A 21,508-nucleotide genomic window follows, 5' to 3' on the forward strand; every position below is an offset into this window, starting at 1 on the left:
CTCCACTTCCGGGTCAATATCTTGTTCACCTCACTAAGAAAAAACCTTAACCATTTTCCATACAATGGCGACATCCAGTGGAAGCAGTAGAAACTGCGCATTTACTGATTAGAATTCTGGTTTGCCCAAAACAATCCATTGAACATAGAGGAACTTAACAATAAAAAAGTTAGTCCTCAGGGTTTTGACTGCTATATAAGTTATGTTATACTTACAGATATGATTCAAACAGTTTTAGAAACTTCAGAGTGTTTTCTATCCAAATCTACTAATTATATGCATATCTTATATTCTGGGGATGAGTAGCACGAAGTTGAAATTGCGCACGCTATTTTTCCCTAAGTGAAAATTCTGCACCCTATCATCAAGAAGTTAAAGATACAATTATCGTTAATTCAGCCACAGTGTCTGATTTCAAAAAGGCTTTACAGCGAAAGCTCCACAAACGATTATGTTAGGTCACCACCAAGTCACAGAAAAACACAGCAATTTTTCCAGCCAAAGAGAGTTGTCACAAAAAGCAGAAATATAGATAAAATGAATCACTAACCTTTGATGATTTTCATCAGATGACACTCATAGGACTTCATGTTACACAATACATGTATGTTTTGTTCGATAAAGTGAATATTTATATCCAAAAATCTCATTTTACATTGGCGTGTTATGTTCAGTAGTTCCAAAACATGCGGTGATTTTGCAGAGCCACATCAATTCACAGAAATACTCATAATATACATTGATAATAGATACAACTATAAAACATGAAACTTTAGAAAAACTTCTCCTTAATGTGCAACCGCTATGTCAGATTTCGAAAAAGCATAATCTGAGTACGGCGCTCAGAGCCCAAAACAGCCAAAGAAATATCCGCCATATTGTGCAGTCAACATTAGACAGAAATAGCATTATAAATATTCACTTACCTTTGATGATCTTCATCAGAATGCACTCCCAGGAATCCCAGTTCCACAATAAATGTTTGATTTGTTCGATAAAGTCCATCATTTTTGTCCAAACACCTCCTTTTGTTTGCGCGTACACAATCCAAACTGACGACGCGCTGGCAGGTCCAGCCGAAAGTTCAGACGAAAAGTAATATTACAGTCCGTAGAAACATGTCAAACTAAGTATAGAATCAGTCTTTAGGATGTTTTTATCGTAAATCTTCAATAATGTTCCAACCGGAGAATTCCTTTGTCTTCAGAAATGCGATGGAACGCAAACTACCTCATGTGAATGCGCATGACCAGCTCGTGACTCTCTGGCAGACCTCTGACTCAGTCCCCTCTCATTCCCCCCTCCTTTATAGTAGAAGCATCAAATAAGGTTCTATAGACTGTTGACATCTAGTGGAAGCCTTAGGAAGTGCAACATGACCCCATTTCCACTATCTTGGATAGGCAAAGAGTTGAAACACTACAAACCTCAGATTTCCCACTTCCTGGTTGGATTTTTTTCTCAGGTTTTTGCCTGCCATATGAGTTCTGTTAAACTCACAGACATCATTCAAACAGTTTTAGAAACTTCAGAATGTTTTCTATCCAAATCCACTAATTACATGCATATTCTAGCTTTTAGGACAGAGTAGCAGGCAGTTTACTCTGGGCACCTTTTTATCCAAGCTACTCAATACTGCCCCCCGGTCCCAAAGAAGTTAAGCATAGCTGATGAAGGAGAGAGAGGTTGAGGTGCTGCTCTAGCAGGCGGAGGGGCCATACTGTGAGCGAGGGAAACGGGCAGGCAGGAGGGAGGGAGACATGAGAGACAGCAACCAACCAAGCCGACTTGCGCTATAGTAGTCTAATAGCTATAGCCATAGCTAGGTTAACTTTCATCAAATATGATTACGTTGTACCGGTCTTGACTGCATAGAACTGAGAGACACTAGTCAAGTAAGCTAACATTAGCTAGCTATGCTAATTGAGGCTGCAGTGCATGCACTTTCTCATCCTACACTTACGAATAACAACAACTCCATTCAGAATATTAAGTAGCAGCCTACCTGTTGGCTCTTGGTAGTTGTAGCCTATATTTCTCCTTTTAATTACATCTCCCATTTGCCACACACTGAGGCTCTATGACCGTAACCTATTGCCGCAATGATGACTTATGATTGGCCAACAACAAGCTACACACGCCACGTCCACTCTAGTGAAAAGTAAGAGCAGCAGCAAAAATTATAGAATTTCTCTCTACTGCAACAGTCGCGTTCAGATCTATATGGGCCCTTCCAGACAAGTCGGTTAAAATTACACATACCTGAGACCTGTGACAATCATATCATATGACATCCGACCCAGACCCGTGACATTATTTAGAATTCTGGATCCGGACCCACTCGCGTCTCGGATCGAATCTCGGGTATTTGGGTACAGGTGGATCCATGAAGACATCTACTGTGTACATATGGAAACAGTTATAACATGACCATCACACACATGCCCAATCAACACACACATCTGTTCCTTTACGCATTTCTACTATAACACGTTCTGTATTTATTCTGCATGTATTCCATAACATTCTCAGACCCAGATGAGTTTGCTGGTATCTACGAGCCACTGGACGTGAAGAGTAAAAAGATCCACGTAGTGGACAGTGGTCTGACCTATAACCTCCCGTACCCCCTCATCCTGCGCCCGCAGCGTGGCGTCGACCTCATCATCTCCTTTGACTTCTCAGCCCGCCCCAGTGACTCCAGCCCACCCTTCAAGGTCAGTAGGTTGACCACATGTCCAGGATTGTGCAGGACAGTCCCGCAATTTGGACCTTTGTCCTGAGTCCCGCAACCAAACAATCATGTCCCACATTTTATCAACAAATTCAAACATCACTAATTTAGAAGGAAAAAAGTTGTTTTGTTCCATATTTCAGTCAGACATTCCAACCTGTCTCTTCCAGTCACATTGTGCTTATGAAAAAACATATATCATAAGGATGTGGTACTGGTGATGTTAAACACTTCTCCAATCTTTGTTGAGATCTGATATTCTGCGCAACTTTTTTTAATGTTTTTTGATTTTTATTTTTATTTCACCTTTATTTAACCAGGTAGGCTAGTTGAGAACAAGTTCTCATTTACAACTGCGACCTGGCCAAGATAAAGCATAGCAGTGTGAACAGACAACAACACAGGGGGAAAAAAGTACGGGGGGAAAATGAGTCTATATACATTGTGTGCAAAAGGCATGAGGAGGTAGGCAATAAATTGGCCATAGGAGCGAAAAATTACAATTGAGCAGATTAACACTGGAGTGATAACTCATCAGATGAACATGTGCAAGTACAGATACTGGTGTGCAAAAGAGCAGAAAAGTAAATAAATAAAAACAGTAAGGGGATGAGGTAGGTAAATTGGGTGGCTGTTTACAGATGGACTATGTACAGCTGCAGCGATCGGTTAGCTGCTCAGATAGCAGATGTTTAAAGTTGGTGAGGGAAATAAAAGTCTACAACTTCAGCGATTTTTGCAATTCGTTCCCGTCACAGGCAGCAGAGAACTGGAAGGAAAGGCGGCCAAATGAGGTGTTGGCTTTTGGGATGATCAGTGAAATATACCTGCTGGAGCGCGTGCTATGGGTGGGTGTTGTTATCGTGACCAGTGAACTGAGATAAGGCGGAGCTTTACCTAGCATGGACTTATAGATGACCTGGAGCCAGTGGGTCTGGCGACGAATATGTAGCGAGGGCCAGCCGACTAGAGCATACAGGTCGCAGTGGTGGGTGGTATAATGTGTTTTAGTAACAAAACGGATGGCACTATGATAAACTGCATCTAATTTGTGAGTGAGATGACATCGCCGAAGTCAAGGATCGGTAGGATAGTCAGTTTTACTAGGGTAAGTTTGGCGGCGTGAGTGAAGGAGGCTTTGTTGCGAAATAGAAAGCCAATTCTTGATTTGATTTTGGATTGGAGATGTTTAATATGAGTCTGGAAGGAGAGTTTACAGTCTAGCCAGACACCTAGGTATTTATAGATGTCCACATATTCTAGGTCGGAACCGTCCAGGGTGGTGATGGCGGGTGGGTGCAGGCAGCGAACGGTTGAAAAGCATGCATATTCTTTTACTAGCGTTTAAGAGCAGTTGGAGGCCACGGAAGGAGTGTTGTATGGCATTGAAGCTCGTTTGGAGGTTAGATAGCACAGTGTCCAAGGAAGGGCCAGAAGTATACAGAATGGTGTTGTCTGTGTAGAGGTGGATCAGGGAATCACCCTCAGCAAGAGCAACATCGTTGATATATACAGAGAAAAGAGTCGGCCCGAGAATTGAACCCTGTGGTACCCCCATAGAGACTGCCAGAGGACCGGATAACATGCCCTCCGATTTGACACACTGTCTGCAAAGTAGTTGGTGAACCAGGCAAGGCAGTCATCAGAAAAACCGAGGCTACTGAGTCTGTCGATAAGAATATGGTGATTGACAGAGTCGAAAGCCTTGGCCAGGTCGGTGAAGACGGCTGCACAGTACTGTCTTTTATCGATGGCGGTTATGATATCGTTTAGTACCTTGAGCGTGGCTGAGGTGCACCCGTGACCGGCTCGGAAACCGGATTGCACAGCGGAGAAGGTACGGTGGGATTCGAGATGGTCAGTGATCTGTTTATTAATTTGGCTTTCGAAGACCTTAGATAGGCAAGGCAGGATGGATATAGGTCTGTAACAGTTTGGGTCCAGGGTGTTTCCCCCTTTGAAGAGGGGGATGACCGCGGCAGCTTTCCAATTCTTGGGGATCTCAGACGATATGAAAGAGAGGTTGAACAGGCTGGTAATAGGGGTTGCGACAATGGCGGCGGATAGTTTCAGAAATAGAGGGTCTAGATTGTCAAGCCCAGCTTATTTGTATGGGTCCAGGTTTTGCAGCTCTTTCAGAACAGGCAAGATGAGACGTAGTCCAATGTCATATGCCTATTGTCAATCAATCATATTTCTCAAATCTTTTTGGGTTAAATTCCAGCTAAAATTGGAGAGGACAGTTAGGCAGTCCCTCCAGGATTCCGCGATTCTGCGATCGCATAATTCAATGCAAAATCAACCAATCAGCGCATATTATGCGAGAGCTCGCAATTTTGAACAATTCCTGCACTTTTAGCGCATAAAAGGATCCAATCAAATGCGGGTTCGTAATTTTGACTAATTACTGCACTGTTACCATGGAAAATGGCCCAATCCAACCACATGTCAACAAAGTTGTTTCCCCCTGGCCTGTCAGCGTATTCACGTGTGAAGATGATGGCTGGTGCATTGAACAGAAATCAATCTCATTTGCCAACAAAGATAACAGCTAACGACCGTGCGAAACAATTTCAAAATGAACGTGAAAAAAACCATCGCAAAATGTATCGCAGAGTTTCAGAACAGATGCCGCAAAATCAAGCATTTTTGGCCGCAGAAATCACACAAAAAATTTGCAAAATCCTGGAGGGACTAGCTAGGCCTAATAACTTATAAAAAAAGCGTACGCCTGGTGAAGAGCTACAAATTGAAGCATTAAACTGAAAGATAAGGTAATTTCATCAAACTTGTGAGGCTCTCCATGCTCATTAATTTCTCATTCAACATATTTGCTGCTACTTCACTCAATCCTGTTTTAAAAGTCTCCCTTCCTAACTGTTTTACATTCCCTTTGCTCGCTCAGCGCAGCGGGAGCAGGTGTGGCCGGAGCATTGTGCCGCAACTTCTCACAACGTTTAGTGAAGTTAGATCAAAGCTGAATCAATGTCTAGGAAGAGAACATCATGAATAATTAGTACTCTACATAACAGAACCAAATATAATCACATGATATAATGTTACTGTTACACCAGAAACACCACCTAAATTTTAGCATGGTCAGCTGAATAGTAAAAAAAATTATATTAATGCGGCCAAAAACTCAAAAGCATGCAGAATGATACAGGAAGGCTATGTGCCTTGCAAAAGTATTCATCTCCCGTGGCGTTTTTCCTATTTTGTTGCATTACAACCTGTAATTTAAATGGATATTTATTTGGATTTCATGTAATGAAATAGTCCAAATTGGTGAAGTGAAATTAAAAATATAACATGTTTCCAAAAATTCTAAAAAACGGAAAGTGGTACGTGCATATGTATTCATCCCCTTTGCTATGAAGCCCCTAAATAAGATCTGGTGCAACCAATTACCTTCAAAAGTCTCATAATTAGTTAGATTGCACACAGGTGGACTTTATTTAAGTGTCACATGATCTCGGTATATATACACCTGTTCTGAAAGGCCCCAGAGTCTGCAACACCACTAAGCAAGGGGCACCATGAAGACCAAAGAGCTCGCTTAACAGGTCAGGGACAAAGTTGTGAAGTACAAATCAGGGTTGGGTTAAAAAAATATATATCAAAAACTTTGAACATCCCACAGAGCACCATTAAATCCATTATTAAAAAAATGAAAGAATATGGCACCACAACAAACCTGCCAAGAGAGGGCCGCCCACCAAAACTCACAGACCAGGCAAGGAGGTCATTAATCAGAGAGGCAACAAAGAGACTAAAGATAACCCTGAAGGAGCTGCAGAGCTCCACAGCAGAGATTGGAACATCTGTCCATAGGACCACTTTAAGCCGTACACTCCACAGAGCTGGGCTTTACGGAAGAGTGGCCAGAAAAAAGCCATTGCTTCAAGAAAAAAATAAGCAAACACGTTTGGTGTTCTCCAAAAAGGATGTGGAAGAAGGTGCTCTGGTCAGATTTAGTTTTTTGGCCATCAAGGAAAACGCTATATCTGGCACAAACCCAACACCTCTCATCACCCCGAGAACACTATCCCCACAGTGAAGCATGGTGGTGGCAGCATCATGCTGTGGGGATGTTTTTCATTGGCAGGGACTGGGAAACTGGTCAGAATTGAAGGAATGATGGATGGTGCTAAATACAAGGAAATTCTTGAGGGAAACCTGTTTGTCTTCCAGAGATTTGAGACTGGGATGGAGGCTCACCTTCCAGCAGGACAATGACCCTAAGCATACTGCTAAAGTGACACTCGAGTGGTTTAAGGGGAAACATTTAAATGTCTTGGAATGGCCTAGTCAAAGCCCCGACCTCAATCCAATTCAGAATCGGTGGTATGACTTAAAGATTGCTGTACACCAGCGGAACCCATCCAACTTGAAGGTCCAGTTTTGCCTTGAAGAATGGGCAAAATCCCAGTAGCTACATGTGCCAAGCTTATAGAGACATACCCCAAGAGACTTGCAGCTGGAATTGCTGCAAAGGGTGGCTCTACAAAGTATTAACTTTGGGGGTGTGAATAGTTATGCACGCTCAAGTTTTCATTTTTTGTCTTGTTACTTGTTTGTTTCACAATAAAAAAATATTTTGCATCTTCAAAGTGGTAGGCATGTTGTGTAAATCAAATGATACAAACCCCTCAAAAATCCATTTGAATTCCAGGTTGTAGGCAACAAAATGGGAAAAATGCCAAGGGGTTGAATACTCTCACAAGCCACTGTAGTTTGTTAACACCATCTGTTCTAATTTGCACACGGACAGTAGTTCAAGAAGATTTAAATGCATATTCCCATGAAACTGATTGAGATCAAATGGTTGGCATGCGGATTCAGTTTAAGGAATATTATTCACGATTGGCAGTGATGGCCTATTTTGAAATTAGGTATGCCTAACTTGGTGTTTGAAAACATTTCTTGAGACGATATGTGAGGTCATAGGCAGCACATTGCAAATGGAGAATGAATTTTAATACATTAGGTATTTTAAATGTGGTCACCCTTCAGGTCAGATCATTGTACTACCAAGCTCCGCCTGCCAGTACTTTGCTTTAAAATGTTTGTTTATATCATTTTATCATTGACGATTATTTTGTGAATTTTTTTTGTGTGATTAAGTAGTTATGAGGTAGGATAAAAGTTCATCATTTTACTATGCCGTAGTAATCAAGATGTGAACTTTTTGACTTGTGTTTGGTATATAGGAGCTCCTGCTGGCTGAGAAGTGGGCCCGGATGAACAAGCTGCCATTCCCTAAGATTGACCCCAAAGTGTTTGACCGCGAGGGCCTGAAAGAGTGCTACATCTTCAAGCCAATAAAGGGGGAACGGAACTGCCCCACTGTCATCCATTTTGTCTTGGTCAACATCAACTTCAGGAAGTTCAAAGCCCCTGGTAAGTACTGTATATGTACAGTGTATGCCAAATGTATGTCTGTACAGGTTGTTTGTGTATATGTGAATATGTGAGCCCTGTTTGAAAGTGATTTCCTCTTCAATTAAGCTATGGGGCGTTTAGCTATAAGCAATGTTATTTTAGTGACTGGTCTCCCCTAACTTGGTTTTGGTTCCTAGATCAATTCCAGTGTATTCCGATCAAGTCTGGTCTGTTCCGATGTATTCCATACATAATAGTAGGCCCCTTACTGACTGTTTATCCATAGGGAGTATGCCCCTAAGGAAGTTGAGGGTTTATGGTGGAGAACTGGGCCATGTGTGGGATTGGTATTTTACGAGTTGCCTAGTGGGGTGACTTATGAACCCATAAGGAGCAGATCTGTGGCCAAGTGCTATGGGGGGAATCTCTCACTATACTGGGAGATCACTGTGTGTAAACAGGGTATACATCATCAGCCATAGGAACACATATATACACACTGGCCTGGCCTCTGCTCTGCCTCACGACGAGGGCCACTCACATGTTGTCATACACTGATATATTTATGTCTGTGTAGGAGAGAGAGTAGGTTATATCACTGGTCTGTTAATCCCCTGTAGAGTCAAAGACAAGTGTACCCTCATTTAGGATGCCTTAAGCTAAAGTGTGCCCTAACCTACATTCCTAGGGTGCCTTGAGCTACATGCCTTAAGCTAAAGTGTACAACCCCCGTTGAATTTGGCCGGTGTCAGTAAACGTCAGCAAAAAAGCATAATGAAATTGTTTCCTGCAGAGCTGGTAAGGATGTTTTCATGTTATCCAGAGGTAAACAAATCATTGCCCAGAGAATCAAGTGTGCGCTCTGAACGCTCCGAGAGTGAAACGAGATGGGTAGGGCTAAAGCTTAAGAGGGTGTGAACGATGCTGAATGGGTGTAAACAAAGAAGAGCTCTACACTAGATACCAAAATATTCGAAGGCCATTTTCGCAAAAGTGAGTTGACAAGTTTAACAACTTTCAAAGCAGAATTACTTTTCCTTTGTTCCTCAAAAATGCAGTGTCTGATATACCATTTTGTAGCTCTGAGTCTCTACTTGTATTCCATGTCAAAAACATGATTTCAAATTTTGATACATAAGACCGAATTCAGGTGGTGAGTCGCAAATGACTAGCCATCACGTAACTTCGCCATTGTTAAAATGGACTGACAGTGCATAATCCACTGGAGTTGGGGCTGAAACAACCGTAGTTCTGAATTAGTCATATGATATAGGCTATTATTAGCTGTATATGACCAATTATTAGTTAGTCATAGTCACTATCATCCTGAAATACATATCATCCCTTTGCTGTGTGTTTGAAGGAGTGCCTCGTGAGACAGAACAGGAGAAGAAGATGGCTGACTTTGACATCTTTGATGACCCCGAGACGCCGTACTCCACGTTTAACTTCCAGTACTCGAACCAGGCCTTCACACAACTCCACGACCTCATGGAGTTCAATACGCTCAACAACATCGAGGTATGTTCAGCCTTCAACAACATCACCACTGGCTACTGTACATCCGTCTCTAATATGTTAGGTCAGACAGTTTTTGGAACAATTAAGTGCTCTTCAAAGAGCCAGGAAATATGTTGATGTGGAGCCATACTAGTTTTGTCTGTGGTTGGTGCGTTATCGTGAAGTGCTTTACAACATCAAGGTCAAAATTATTATTGAGCACTGTGTGTGGGTGTGTAAAAAGATCCCACGAATCAAAAAGTCAGGTCAGTCGGTCAGAACTAAAATGCCAGTGACTGAAGGGGTTTCCCAATTTGACATTAGTACTGTATGTGGTAGATGGTAATGTACATCCTGACTCCTGTTCAAACCACCCTCAACAAAGTGGCGTGAGTTCGGTTAGCCAGAACTAATGTATGTAAAACAATATTTCAACAACGTAAATGTCAGTTCAGCCAGCCAGATGTAATGTATGTTAAACATTCCAGCAACATCAAAGTTTGCTCAATTATCCATCACTAATTATGGGTCCCCCGGACATCAAACACCTGTGTGTAGGCCTATGCTGATTGTTTTTTTATCTAACCTATAACCGCATTTGAATTCATTATGATTGCTTGTTAACCACATGTTTAGGTTAATACAGTCTTTAATCCATTCCACCTCCTCCATCCACCTCTTTAGGTGATAAAAGAGGCAATTAAGGAGAGCATTATGTACAGGAAGGAGAATCCCTCACGCTGCTCTGTGTCCCTCTCACTCAACGAGATCCAGAACAAAATGTTCCTGATGCGGGAGAAAGCCCGGAAGTGAGAGCCAGAATGCTGCCAGAAGCAACGTCAAGCTATCAGACAAGACTTTGCGAATTGACATACAGTACCAGTCAAAAGTTATTTCAATTTTTTTTTTTACTAAATAACACATACGGAATCATGTAGCAACCAAAAAAGTGTTAAACAAATCAAGATATATTTGAGATTCTTCAAAGTAGCCACCCTTTGCCTTGATGACAGCTTTGCACACTCTTGACATTCTCTTGACGTAAAGTATTTATTTCAAGTTAAAGTGTACTGTTAGCTGGCTGGCCGGCTAACTAACGTTACGTCATGCGTTGGGATTCATAGTTTACCTAGCTAGCTACATTTCTTAACTAAAGACTCTCGTCTTAGTGTGCCAGTGCAGAATAACTGATTCATTTTTGTGCTCAACACCCATTGAATATGTCTGGTGTCAGTTAACGTCGGCAACAAAGCGTAATTCAATTGTTACCAGCAGCACAGTTACAGTCACCAACGCTCTGGATAACATGAAAACAGCCTAACCAGCTCTGCTAGGGTGAGTAAAATGATCAGAGTGGGGTGTTATCTCATTATTTGCCTGGAAGTAGCTAGCCAGTTAGCTTGGGTGCTTCTGTTGTTGTGAGGTCAGAGCTTTCGGATCAACCCTACTTATTGGCCAGAGCGTCCAGTGTGCGCTCTAAAATTACCAACGGACAATCTGACAGCACAGTTGCAGTCATCAGCGCTCTGGATAACATAACACCCTAACCAGCTCTGCTAGGGCGAGTAATGTTCAGTGACCTGTTCTCTCTCTCTCTCAATGTCTGGATGTAGCTGGAAAGTTAGTACAGAATGCTCGGATCAACCCTTAAAGAGATGGGTGGGGCTAAGGCTTAAGAGGGTGTGAGCAATGATGAATGGGTGTAGACAAATAGTAGTACCAAAACGGTAGTACCAGGCGGTTTTCTCAAAAGTGAGTTTACAAGTTTCAAAGCCGAATTGCTTTCCCATTGTTTCCTCAAATGCAGTGTATGATATACCATTTTTTGTAGCTCTGAGTCTCTACTTTGATCCAATGTAAAAAACAGAAATTCCAAATTTTGCTACATAAGACCGAATCCAGGTGGTGAGTCACATACAGTTGAAGTCGGAAGTTTACATACACCTTAGCCAAATACATTTAAACTCAGTTTTTCACAATTCCTGACATTTAATCCTAGTAAAAAATTCCCTGTCTTAGGTCAGTTAAGATCACCACTTTATTTTAAGAAAGTGAAATGTCAGAATAAAAGTTGAGAGAATGATTTATTTCAGCTTTTATTTCTTTCATCACATTCCCAGTGGGTCAGAAGTTTACATACACTCAATTAGTATTTGGTAGCATTGCCTTTAAATTATATAACTTGGGTCAAACATTTTGGGGAGCCTTCCACAAACTTCCCACAATAAGTTGGGTGAATTTTGGCCCATTCCTCCTGACAGAACTGGTGTAACTGAGTCAGGTTTGTAGGCCTCCTTACTCGCACACGCTTTATCATTTCTACCCACAAATTTTCTATAGGATTGAGACTTTGTGATGGCCACTCAAATACCTTGACTTTGTTGTCCTTAAGCCATTTTGCTACATCTTTGGAAGTATGCTTGTGGTCATTGTCCATTTGGAAGACCCATTTGTGACCAAGCTTTAACTTCCAGACTGATGTCTTGAGATGTTGCTTCAATATCCACATAGTTGTCCTTTCCTCATGATGCCATCTATTTTGTGAAGTGCACCAGTCCCTCCTGCAGCAAAGCACCCCCACAACATAATGCTGCCACCCCCGTGGTTCACGGTTGGGATGGTGATCTTCGGCTTGCAAGCATCCCTCCTTTTCCTCCAAACATAACGATGGTCATTATAGCCAAACAGTTCTATTTTTGTTTCATCAGACTAGAGGACATTTCTCCCAAAAGTACAATATTTGTCCCATTGGTCCTTTGCTGCTGTTCTGGGATTGATTTGCACTTTTTGCACAAAAGTGTTCATCTCTAGGAGACAGAACGCGTTTCTTTCCTGAGCGGTATGACGGCTGCGTAGTCCCATGGTGTTCATACTTGCGTACTATTGTTTGTACAGATGAACGTAGTACCTTCAGGCGTTTGGACATTGCTCCCAAGGATTAACCAGACTTGTGGAGGTCTACAATTTTTTTTCTGAGATCTTGGCTGATTTCTTTTCATTTTCCCATGATGTCAAACAGAGGCACTGAGTTTGAAGGTAGGCCTTGAAATACATTCACAGGTACACCTCCAATTGACTCAAATGATGTCAATTAGCCTATCAGAAGCTTCTAAAGCCATGACATCATTTTCTGGAATTTTCCAAGCTGTTTAAAGGCACAGTCAACTTAGTGTATGTAAACGTCTGATCCACTGGAATTGTGATACAGTGAATTATAAGTGAAATAATCTGTCTGTAAACAATTGTTGGAAAAAATACTTGTTTCATGCACAAAAGTATATGTCCTAACCGACTTGCCAAAACTATAGTTTGTTAACAAGAAATTTGTGGAGGGATGAAAAACAGTATTTAACCTGTTGGGGATGGGGGCGCTGTTGAGACTATTTATGCTAATTGGGTAATTTTTGAAACGGCTTCCCACAAAATCCTTGATCGTACAATATGCATATTATTATTATTATTGGATAGAAAACAGTCTATAGTTTCTATAGGAGTTGAAATTTTGTCTCTAAGTGGAACAGAGCCCATTCTACAGCAATTTCCCTGACATGGAGTCAGATTTCAGAAATGTTGGCCACTGTTCTGAAGTCAGTTAAAAGGGCACTGTTATTGCTATGACTATACAGACACTGCTTACGTCTTCCCCTGGATACCTTTACGTGATGACGATTTCAATGGGGTCGATTGCGCGTTCACAGGCACTACAAATGAAAAAACCCTGAGGCTAGCAAGTCTTTTCTTGCTGCGTAACGCGCGTGGAGGACACCGACCCCCTCCTGTTCCAAGCGTTAGTTTAGCCTGTTATATTTCTCCGGTCATCTTTTCACTCGTTATAGGAGTTAAAAACATCATAAGGTAGTTAATTTAAAGCGTTTTATAGCAATTTATATCCGTTTAGTGCGATTTTGGGACATTTATTTTTGAAACGATGTGAATAGTTGGGCACGCTTTTCAGTTCATCCCGAACGCAGTTGGCATTTCCACATGGCAAGAGGACAGCTTTCCACCAAAAGACGATTACTCCCAAGAAAGGATCCTTTGCCCAAGATACTGATGGAAGAACAGCTCAAGGTAGGACATTTTTATTATGATAAATCGTGTTTCTGTCGAAACATTTTAGTGGCTTAGGACGCCATGTTTTTTGACGTAGCTTCGCTTGGCGCAAACTGTATTGAAAAGTAAGGATAAATTAAAAAATGTAATTCCGCAATTGTATTAAGAATTAAATTGTCTATCAATCCCTGTCCACCCTATATTTTTTAGTCACGTTTATGAGTATTTATGTATAAGAGTAGATCACTGTCTAAGTGGCGCAAGGACATATTCTGACCAGCTGAGTTACATTTCACATTGTCTAACCATGATTTTGGTGGCTAAATATAAACGTTTTCGATCAAACTCTATATGCATTGTGTAATATGATGTTACAGGAGTGTCATCTGAAGAATTCTGAGAAGGTTAGTGAAAAAATTAATATATTTTTGGCGATGTTGACGTTATCGCTCACTTTGGCTAGAATCAATGCTGGGCTGCTATGTGCTATGTGCTATGCTAATATAACGATTTATTGTGTTTTCGCTGTAAGACACTTAGAAAATCTGAAATATTGTCTGTATTCACAGGATCTGTGTCTTTCGATTCGTGTATGCTGTGTATTTTTACGAAATGTTTGATGATTAGTAAGTAGGTAAACACGTTGCTCTAAGTAGTTTTTCTATTCCATTTGTGACGGTGGGTGCAATTGTAACCTATGCCATCTACCTGAAATATGCACTTTTTTCTAACAAAACCTATCCCATACCATAAATATGTTATCAGACTGTCATCTGATGAGTTTTTTTGTTGGTTAGGGGCTATAAATATCTTAGTTTAGCCAAATTGGGGATGGCTACTGGTGTTGGTGGACAAATAAAAGATGGTGGATTATGCTAATGTGTTTTTAGGTAATAGATGTACATCTTTACATATTGTGTCTTCCCTGTAAAACATTTTTTAAATCGGACATGTTGACTGGATTCACAAGATCTGTGTCTTTCATTAGCTGTATTGGACTTTAATGTGTGAAAGTTAAATATTTTAAAAAGATTTTTTTTGAATTTCGCGGCACTGGTTTTTCAGTGGGGGGGGGGGGGGGGGGGTGTGCCGCTAGCGCCACGCTGATCCTAGACAGGTTAATGACTCCAACTTAAGTGTATGTAATCTTCTGACTTCAGTTCTAGATTTATATTTGTTTAACACTTTTTTGGTTACTACATGATTCCGTATGTGTTATTTCATCGTTTTATTCTACAATGTAGAAAATAGTTAAAATAAAGAAAAACCCTGGAATGAGTACGTGTATACAAACTTTTGACTGGTACTTGCTTAATTAATTTGATTACATTTATGGTGTTTCTACTTCAAGTAAAATTAAAAACCTTCTGGGTTTCCGTTACGATGGAACGGAAAATATAGCACTGTACAACGTGACGGTCTTGAGTAGTCTACAGTGCTGAGCTATTTAGTTGAAGAATCTCCGTGTTGTGCGCAGCACGCATTCCATATGTGTTATTTCATAGTTGTGATGTCTTCACTATCATTCTACAATGTAGAAAATAGTAAAAATAAAGAAAACCCTGGAATGAGTAGGTGTGTCTAAACTTTTGCGGTCATCAAGACGTTTTGGTTAGAGAAATTGAGATGCTACAATGCAACAAATACATTGATCAGCTCAGCAAGGTTTTACCTGTGGTTATGGAGCTGGGTGTAGTTTAAATAACCACCTGCATTTTAAATGTATTTTTTTCTACTTATTTTATTAACGAAAGCATAAAGATGTTGATGAAGAAATATTGTACCGCTGTTTTGAGTTAGAAATGTAACACTTCAGAGTACTTAATACTTCAGCGTCGAATACATTGTAGGTAGGGGGATGTTCACACCTACAGTAGCCGGGCTATAAAGAGTCTATTGTCCTGCTAATTGGGCTACAAGTGTTTGAAAACCTGTTTTCAAAATGCCACCAGTTGTCCATCACTACTGTAAAATAAAACACAGCATCTGGTTTACATTCTTTATTGTAACCACATCACAAATAATTTGTATCTATCTTTCCAATTATTTTTAGAGTTTGGGATTAATTTGATTAATATTATGGTGTTTATATTCCAAGAAAAAACAAAAAACCCTCTAGGTTTCCATTAGGATGGAATGGAAAATATGGTGCTGTACAAAGTTACAGTTGGGTGTAGGCTATACAGTACTGGGCTATTTAGCTGAAGCATCCCCGTGTTGTGCAGGCACACAGGAGACTGGGGTTCAATTCCCCAACCAGGGAGGAAGGAGTAGGTTGTCCTTGTAAATAGGAATGTATTCTTAACTGACTTGCCTAGTTAAATAAAGGTTACACTAAGAGCATAACATTTATAATTGTAGTCTAACCAATACCAAAACGGAGGTTCAGTGAAAATAAAAATCTCATTGATTTATCAAGACCAGTCCCCATGCTTGTCTCAGAGCAGCGCAAAACGGTGCTAAAATAGTTGTAGGCTATCAAATCCTATTGCTTCTAAATTCAATATGCTCTTTAAATAAATAAGACCTACACCCCTTGTAACAGCACATTACTCAACACTAGTGAGACTCATGTTGCCTACGGTAGACCTACTGTCACGTTCCTGACCTGTTTTCTGTTGTTTCGTTGTGTTTATTGGTCAGGGCGTGAGTTTTGGGTGGGTTGCCTGGTATGGCTCTTAATTAGAGGCAGGTGTTTTGCGTTTTCCTCTAATTGAGAGTCATATTAAGGTAGGTTGTTCTCACTGTTTGTTTGTGGGTGATTGTCTCCTGTGTCAGTGTCTGTATGTTACGCCACACGGGACTGTTCCGGTTTTTGTTAGTTCGTTCGTTTTATGTAGTCTGTTTTCCTGGTTCATGCGTTCTTCACGTTGTATGTAAGTTCGTGTCCAGGTCTGTCTACATTCGTTTATTTGTTTTGTAATTAGTCAAGTGTTCGTCGTGTTCTTCTGTTTATTAAATCATTATGTATTCACAACCCGCTGCATTTTGGTCAAATCCCTGCTACTCCTCTTCGGATGAGGAGAAGGAGGAAGCCCGTTACACCTACAGTATATCGAAAAATATGACGTGACTCTCCGCCAATAATTACATATAACGTAAACTCACCCCATTCCGTACAAATGTGCGCAACCGCAACATTCATACGAGGCTACAAAGAAAACGAATGGGACTGTAGCGACTATGTTGACTTCAAAATTGGGGGTGTGAACTACGTTTCTATTCAAGCGTTGATTGACATGGTAAAGGCTCTATAGTATTGGAGGAAAAAACGGACCCTCCATTACATCGTGACGTGACGTGTCATGTCGTAACGTACAGCCCGCATAAAGCAACTATTTCTGTCTTACAATCTCTCCACCAGGTGTAGCACTTCTCTTATCGTTTAAAAAAAATAAATGGACAGTGACAGGGGTAAGGGAGGATACCTAGTAATTTTTTGCATCATCATTGCATGCTATCATCATTCTCAAAGCCGCTGTTTACTTCTAAGATCACTTTGGCACCGCCCTAAAAACCCGATTCAAATTCGACACAAACCTTCAAATAGGTATGTAATGACACATTATATAAACTCTTTATAGTGTTTTATTTACATTTTAGAGGCGATAAGGTGATAAGTTGGACAGATCGAGTGAAAAAAAATAATTTTCCCACACAACATCCTCTCCTTCTCACTATCACGCATTAGTTTCGCTTCCCCACCCGCCATTTTTTTTAAGACCCAACGGAGCTCATTGCCTTGTTGAATTATGCAGAAACGGGCAGCGTGGGGTCATGTAATTGATTCTGTTGGAAAGGGGAGAAATTGTGCTTTACAATGGTATTGACGTTACAGTTGATCTGGAAGTATTACGTTTTTGGGGCGCTAAAATAAGGTCAATTGTACGGACCAAGGCGATGTACAAAAGTGAGTGAGTTTACATTGGAGGATTCTAAATTAAAACCAAAAGCCGCCTCATGGGTCTCCCGGTGGCGGCCTGCACGGATATCTGTAGCAACGCATTTTGCTTTGCGATGCAGTGACTTAGACAGCTGCACCACTGGGGAGACCCCATCCACAAAGTATCAAAAATACAGAGAGGTGTTGGTAAAGGTAAATTGTTCTGATAATAGCCCATAATGGGTTATTATAATAATGTACATGGTGTCCAGGTCAGGATAACCAAAACATTTATTTATTAAAGACTATCAGAAAGAATGTTGGTACTTATTTATTTTGACCCAAAGCCATGAATGAGTGAGTCACTCAGCTTTATTTAGGTGCCGGCTATGTGACTGTGCCATCAACTTCATAATATATAACGATATTTTGGAGGTTATTTCGTTTTCAAAAAAACGAAAGTGAGCGATTGTAATCTGAATAAAGGCCAAAATAATATTTGTGAAGGCCAAAACATTTATTTCTGTTTTTAGAGGGAGCGAAACGTTGGGCCAATTGTTCGATGCCCTATGGGACTCCCAATCACGGTCGTGATACATAAGTATTATTATTAACTTAAATACATTTGACGAAATAATTCTCCCCCTACCCTCCATTGGGCAAGCCTATTGTCCAGTTACCTGCTAGAACGTTTCCCTAGTCAGCGCCATTATTAGTGCAATGCCCATTAAAGTGTCGCTCTGTGCTACCCAGTGTGGAGAGGTGGGGGTCCACCCCACCCTCCCTCCTCCAAGACATACAGAACAAGGACAGGTAGAAAGAAAGAGGGTAGATTTTACCCCCCCCCCCCCCCGCCCTTATTCCCCTCCCGACTGCTCGAGTGGCGGGGCCAGCACATGCTGCCCAAAGGTAGATTAATATATTACAATTGAGAGTGCGTTAAAAAGTACAAATTCACAGCGCCGACTGATCCAAGTAAGAGAGGAAAGGCTGCCAGATTTGATCAAATGTTGATAATTTATTGTTCAGAATATATCTAATTCTTTCTAAGTGTACAGTTTTTGCCAATTCGCTGAGCCATATTTTGGTAGAGGCCGCTTCCCTCCTTATCCAAAAAAACAAGATTTGTTTTTTTGCCGAAATGAGACTGTAAGAGATGAGTTGTTTTGGGGGGTTGGTTAATCCGTTTAGGGATTCAGACACTCCCAGGATTATCAGAAGCGGGCCTGGGTCTATTGAAGTCTCCAGAAATTCAGAGAGGATCCTAAAAATTCCACACCAATAACCATACAAGCTAGAGCATAGGGCAAAGCAGTGGAGTAGTGTACCCTGCGCAGCCTGACATTTATCACACATAGGGGATGTATCAGGAAATACCCTATGCAGTTTGGTTTTGGAATAGTGTAACACCTTGAATTGTATGAGACGATGTCTTGAGTTAATGGAGCATGTGTGGATATACTCCAAGCTATCTTCCCAGTCTGCCACCGAAATGTCAGTCCCTAGTTCTTCCTCCCATTTTGCCTTAATGGCATCTGTAGAAGGTGTGCTAACAGATTGAAAAGCGTCATATAGACGAGATATCAGTTTGTCTGAGGTGGGGCATATTTTTATGCATCCGTCAAACATGGAAGATTTAGCATTCCCAAATGTTGGGAGGTGTGTTCTAACATAGTCTTTAATTTGTAGGTATCTGAAAAAGTTACTTCTGGGAAGATTATAAGTTTCCCTCAGCAACTCAAAGGAAGCAAAGGTCCCTTTATATACACTGCTCAAAAAAATAAAGGGAACACTTAAACAACACAATGTAACTCCAAGTCAATCACACTTCTGTGAAATCAAACTGTCCACTTAGGAAGCAACACTGATTGACAATACATTTCACATGCTGTTGTGCAAATGGAATAGATAAAAGGTGGAAATTATAGGCAATTAGTAAGACACCCCCAAAAAAGGAATGGTTCTGCAGGTGGTGACCACAGACCACTTCTCAGTTCCTATGCTTCCTGGCTGATATTTTGGTCACTTATGAATGCTGGCGGTGCTTTCACTCTAGTGGTAGCATGAGACGGAGTCTACAACCCACACAAGTGGCTCAGGTAGTGCAGTTCATCCAGGATGGCACATCAATGCGAGCTGTGGCAAAAAGGTTTGCTGTGTCTGTCAGCGTAGTGTCCAGAGCATGGAGGCGCTACCAGGAGACAGGCCAGTACATCAGGAGACGTGGAGGAGGCCGTAGGAGGGCAACAACCCAGCAGCAGGACCGCTACCTCCGCCTTTGTGCACTGCCAGAGGAGGTGCACTGCCAGAGCCCTGCAAAATGACCTCCAGCAGGCCACAAATGTGCATGTGTCTGCTCAAACGGTGTTTCTCCATAGATGGATGGCTAGCATTCTCCCTATCCAGTAAGTGAATTTGTCGCTCCAGTTCTACCAATTGTCCTCTATTTTCCTACTCCTGGCAGCCCGAAAGGAGATGATACAGCCTCTCAAATAAGCCTTCAGTGTTTCCCACAATAATGCTGGGGAAGTCTCTGTGTTGTCGATGGTATTAAAGAAAAATGTAATTTGGTCTTTAAGATGTTCACAGAATGTTGGTTCTGTGAGGAGCTGAGGATTCAACCTCCAGACCCTGTCGTTTGGTATGATGTCACCCAATCTCAGGGAGAAGGTGAGTGGACTGTGGTCCGAGATTATAATATCATGATACCTCACATTACAGGTATAGGGGAGTAGTTTAGCATCAACCAAAAAGTAGTAAATTTGAGTAAAAACATTGTGAACATGAGAGTAAAAGGAGTATTCCCTACCCGTAGGGTTAGCGATCCTCCATATATCAAATAAATTAGATTTTTTTAATGTAGGTATTCAAGAATTCGCTTGAATAGGGGGTAGGGGTTCGCCGGGTAGAGGATCTATCCAAATATTGGTCTAGCACACAGTTAAGGTCCCCTCCAATGACCAGGTTAGTATGGGAGATATCTGGAATCAGGGCAAGGACTCTTGAAAAAAGAGGGGTTATCAATGTTTGGCCCATAGATATTTAGTAGAGTTACAGAAGTAGAGTGGATCTCTCCTATTACAATCACATAACGACCCTCTTTATCCTCAATAGTGGTTTTATGTAGAAAGGGAATTCCTTTCCGTACCAGAATCGCTGTTTCTCTCGTTTTGGCAGAGAAGTTAGAGTGATACACTTGCCCCACCCACCTACATTTAAGTCTGCTATGAGAATACATTTACATATTGTGGGTTAGGAGATCAGAACAAGGATTTTGCTGAATTAAACGTACCCCCCAATCAAAAAAAAAGTTTTTTTTTAAGTTTGTTTTTTAAAGAAAAAAATGATTTTATATACATACATATACATACATACATACACATACACAAAAATATATATATATTTAAATATATACACATATATATACACATACATCTACATACACAAACATTCATACCCCAGAATAATAATCTACACTAATTTAATATATACATAATAATAAAGTACAAATAATAATTATATGTACGAACACCTACACAGACACAAGCACTACAGAGGGCTGGTGGGAATCTAATCGGGAGAGCGGCCCACGACTATGACAAAGGCAAAACGACACCAAACATCAACTTGCTATCCAGGTGTCTGCGTCTGCCCCTTCCCAACCATCACCCCCAGTCCCCTGCAAGCAATAAATAAATGGTATGGTAATAAGAATAATGTAAGAATTGAAAAATAAATAACGAAACAAAACAAAAATGGGGGAATAAGTATATCCATCCGAAAGTGTCAATGATCAAAACTGGAAGGCCTACCAAATAGGCATCGCTCTGAACACGGAATGAAAAGTGAACTTAACATTAAATGAGAGCTCTGACCGCCCTCCATTGGTCGGCTCAGCATCTTACATGTTCGGTAGCCCTTGCTGAGACCGTTTAATACGTTTTCACCCGTTA

General features: G+C 41.0%; 1 protein-coding gene across 2 annotated transcripts in view; it reads left to right on the plus strand.

The window, feature by feature from the left end:
* Window positions 1–13,776, plus strand: part of LOC129855637 (cytosolic phospholipase A2-like) — a 52,587-nt gene extending 38,811 nt beyond the window's left edge. For both annotated transcript variants that reach the window (XM_055923506.1, XM_055923507.1), the window contains exons 15-18: window positions 2,533–2,717; window positions 7,948–8,137; window positions 9,483–9,640; window positions 10,304–13,776. In XM_055923506.1, the coding sequence (XP_055779481.1) occupies window positions 2,533–2,717; window positions 7,948–8,137; window positions 9,483–9,640; window positions 10,304–10,432 (662 nt within the window). In that variant the 3' untranslated portion in view covers window positions 10,433–13,776. The remainder of the gene's footprint in view (window positions 1–2,532; window positions 2,718–7,947; window positions 8,138–9,482; window positions 9,641–10,303) is intronic.
* Window positions 13,777–21,508: the final 7,732 nt, after the last annotated feature.

Source organism: Salvelinus fontinalis, chromosome 5 (assembly GCF_029448725.1).
Source record: "Salvelinus fontinalis isolate EN_2023a chromosome 5, ASM2944872v1, whole genome shotgun sequence".
NCBI lineage: Eukaryota > Metazoa > Chordata > Actinopteri > Salmoniformes > Salmonidae > Salvelinus > Salvelinus fontinalis.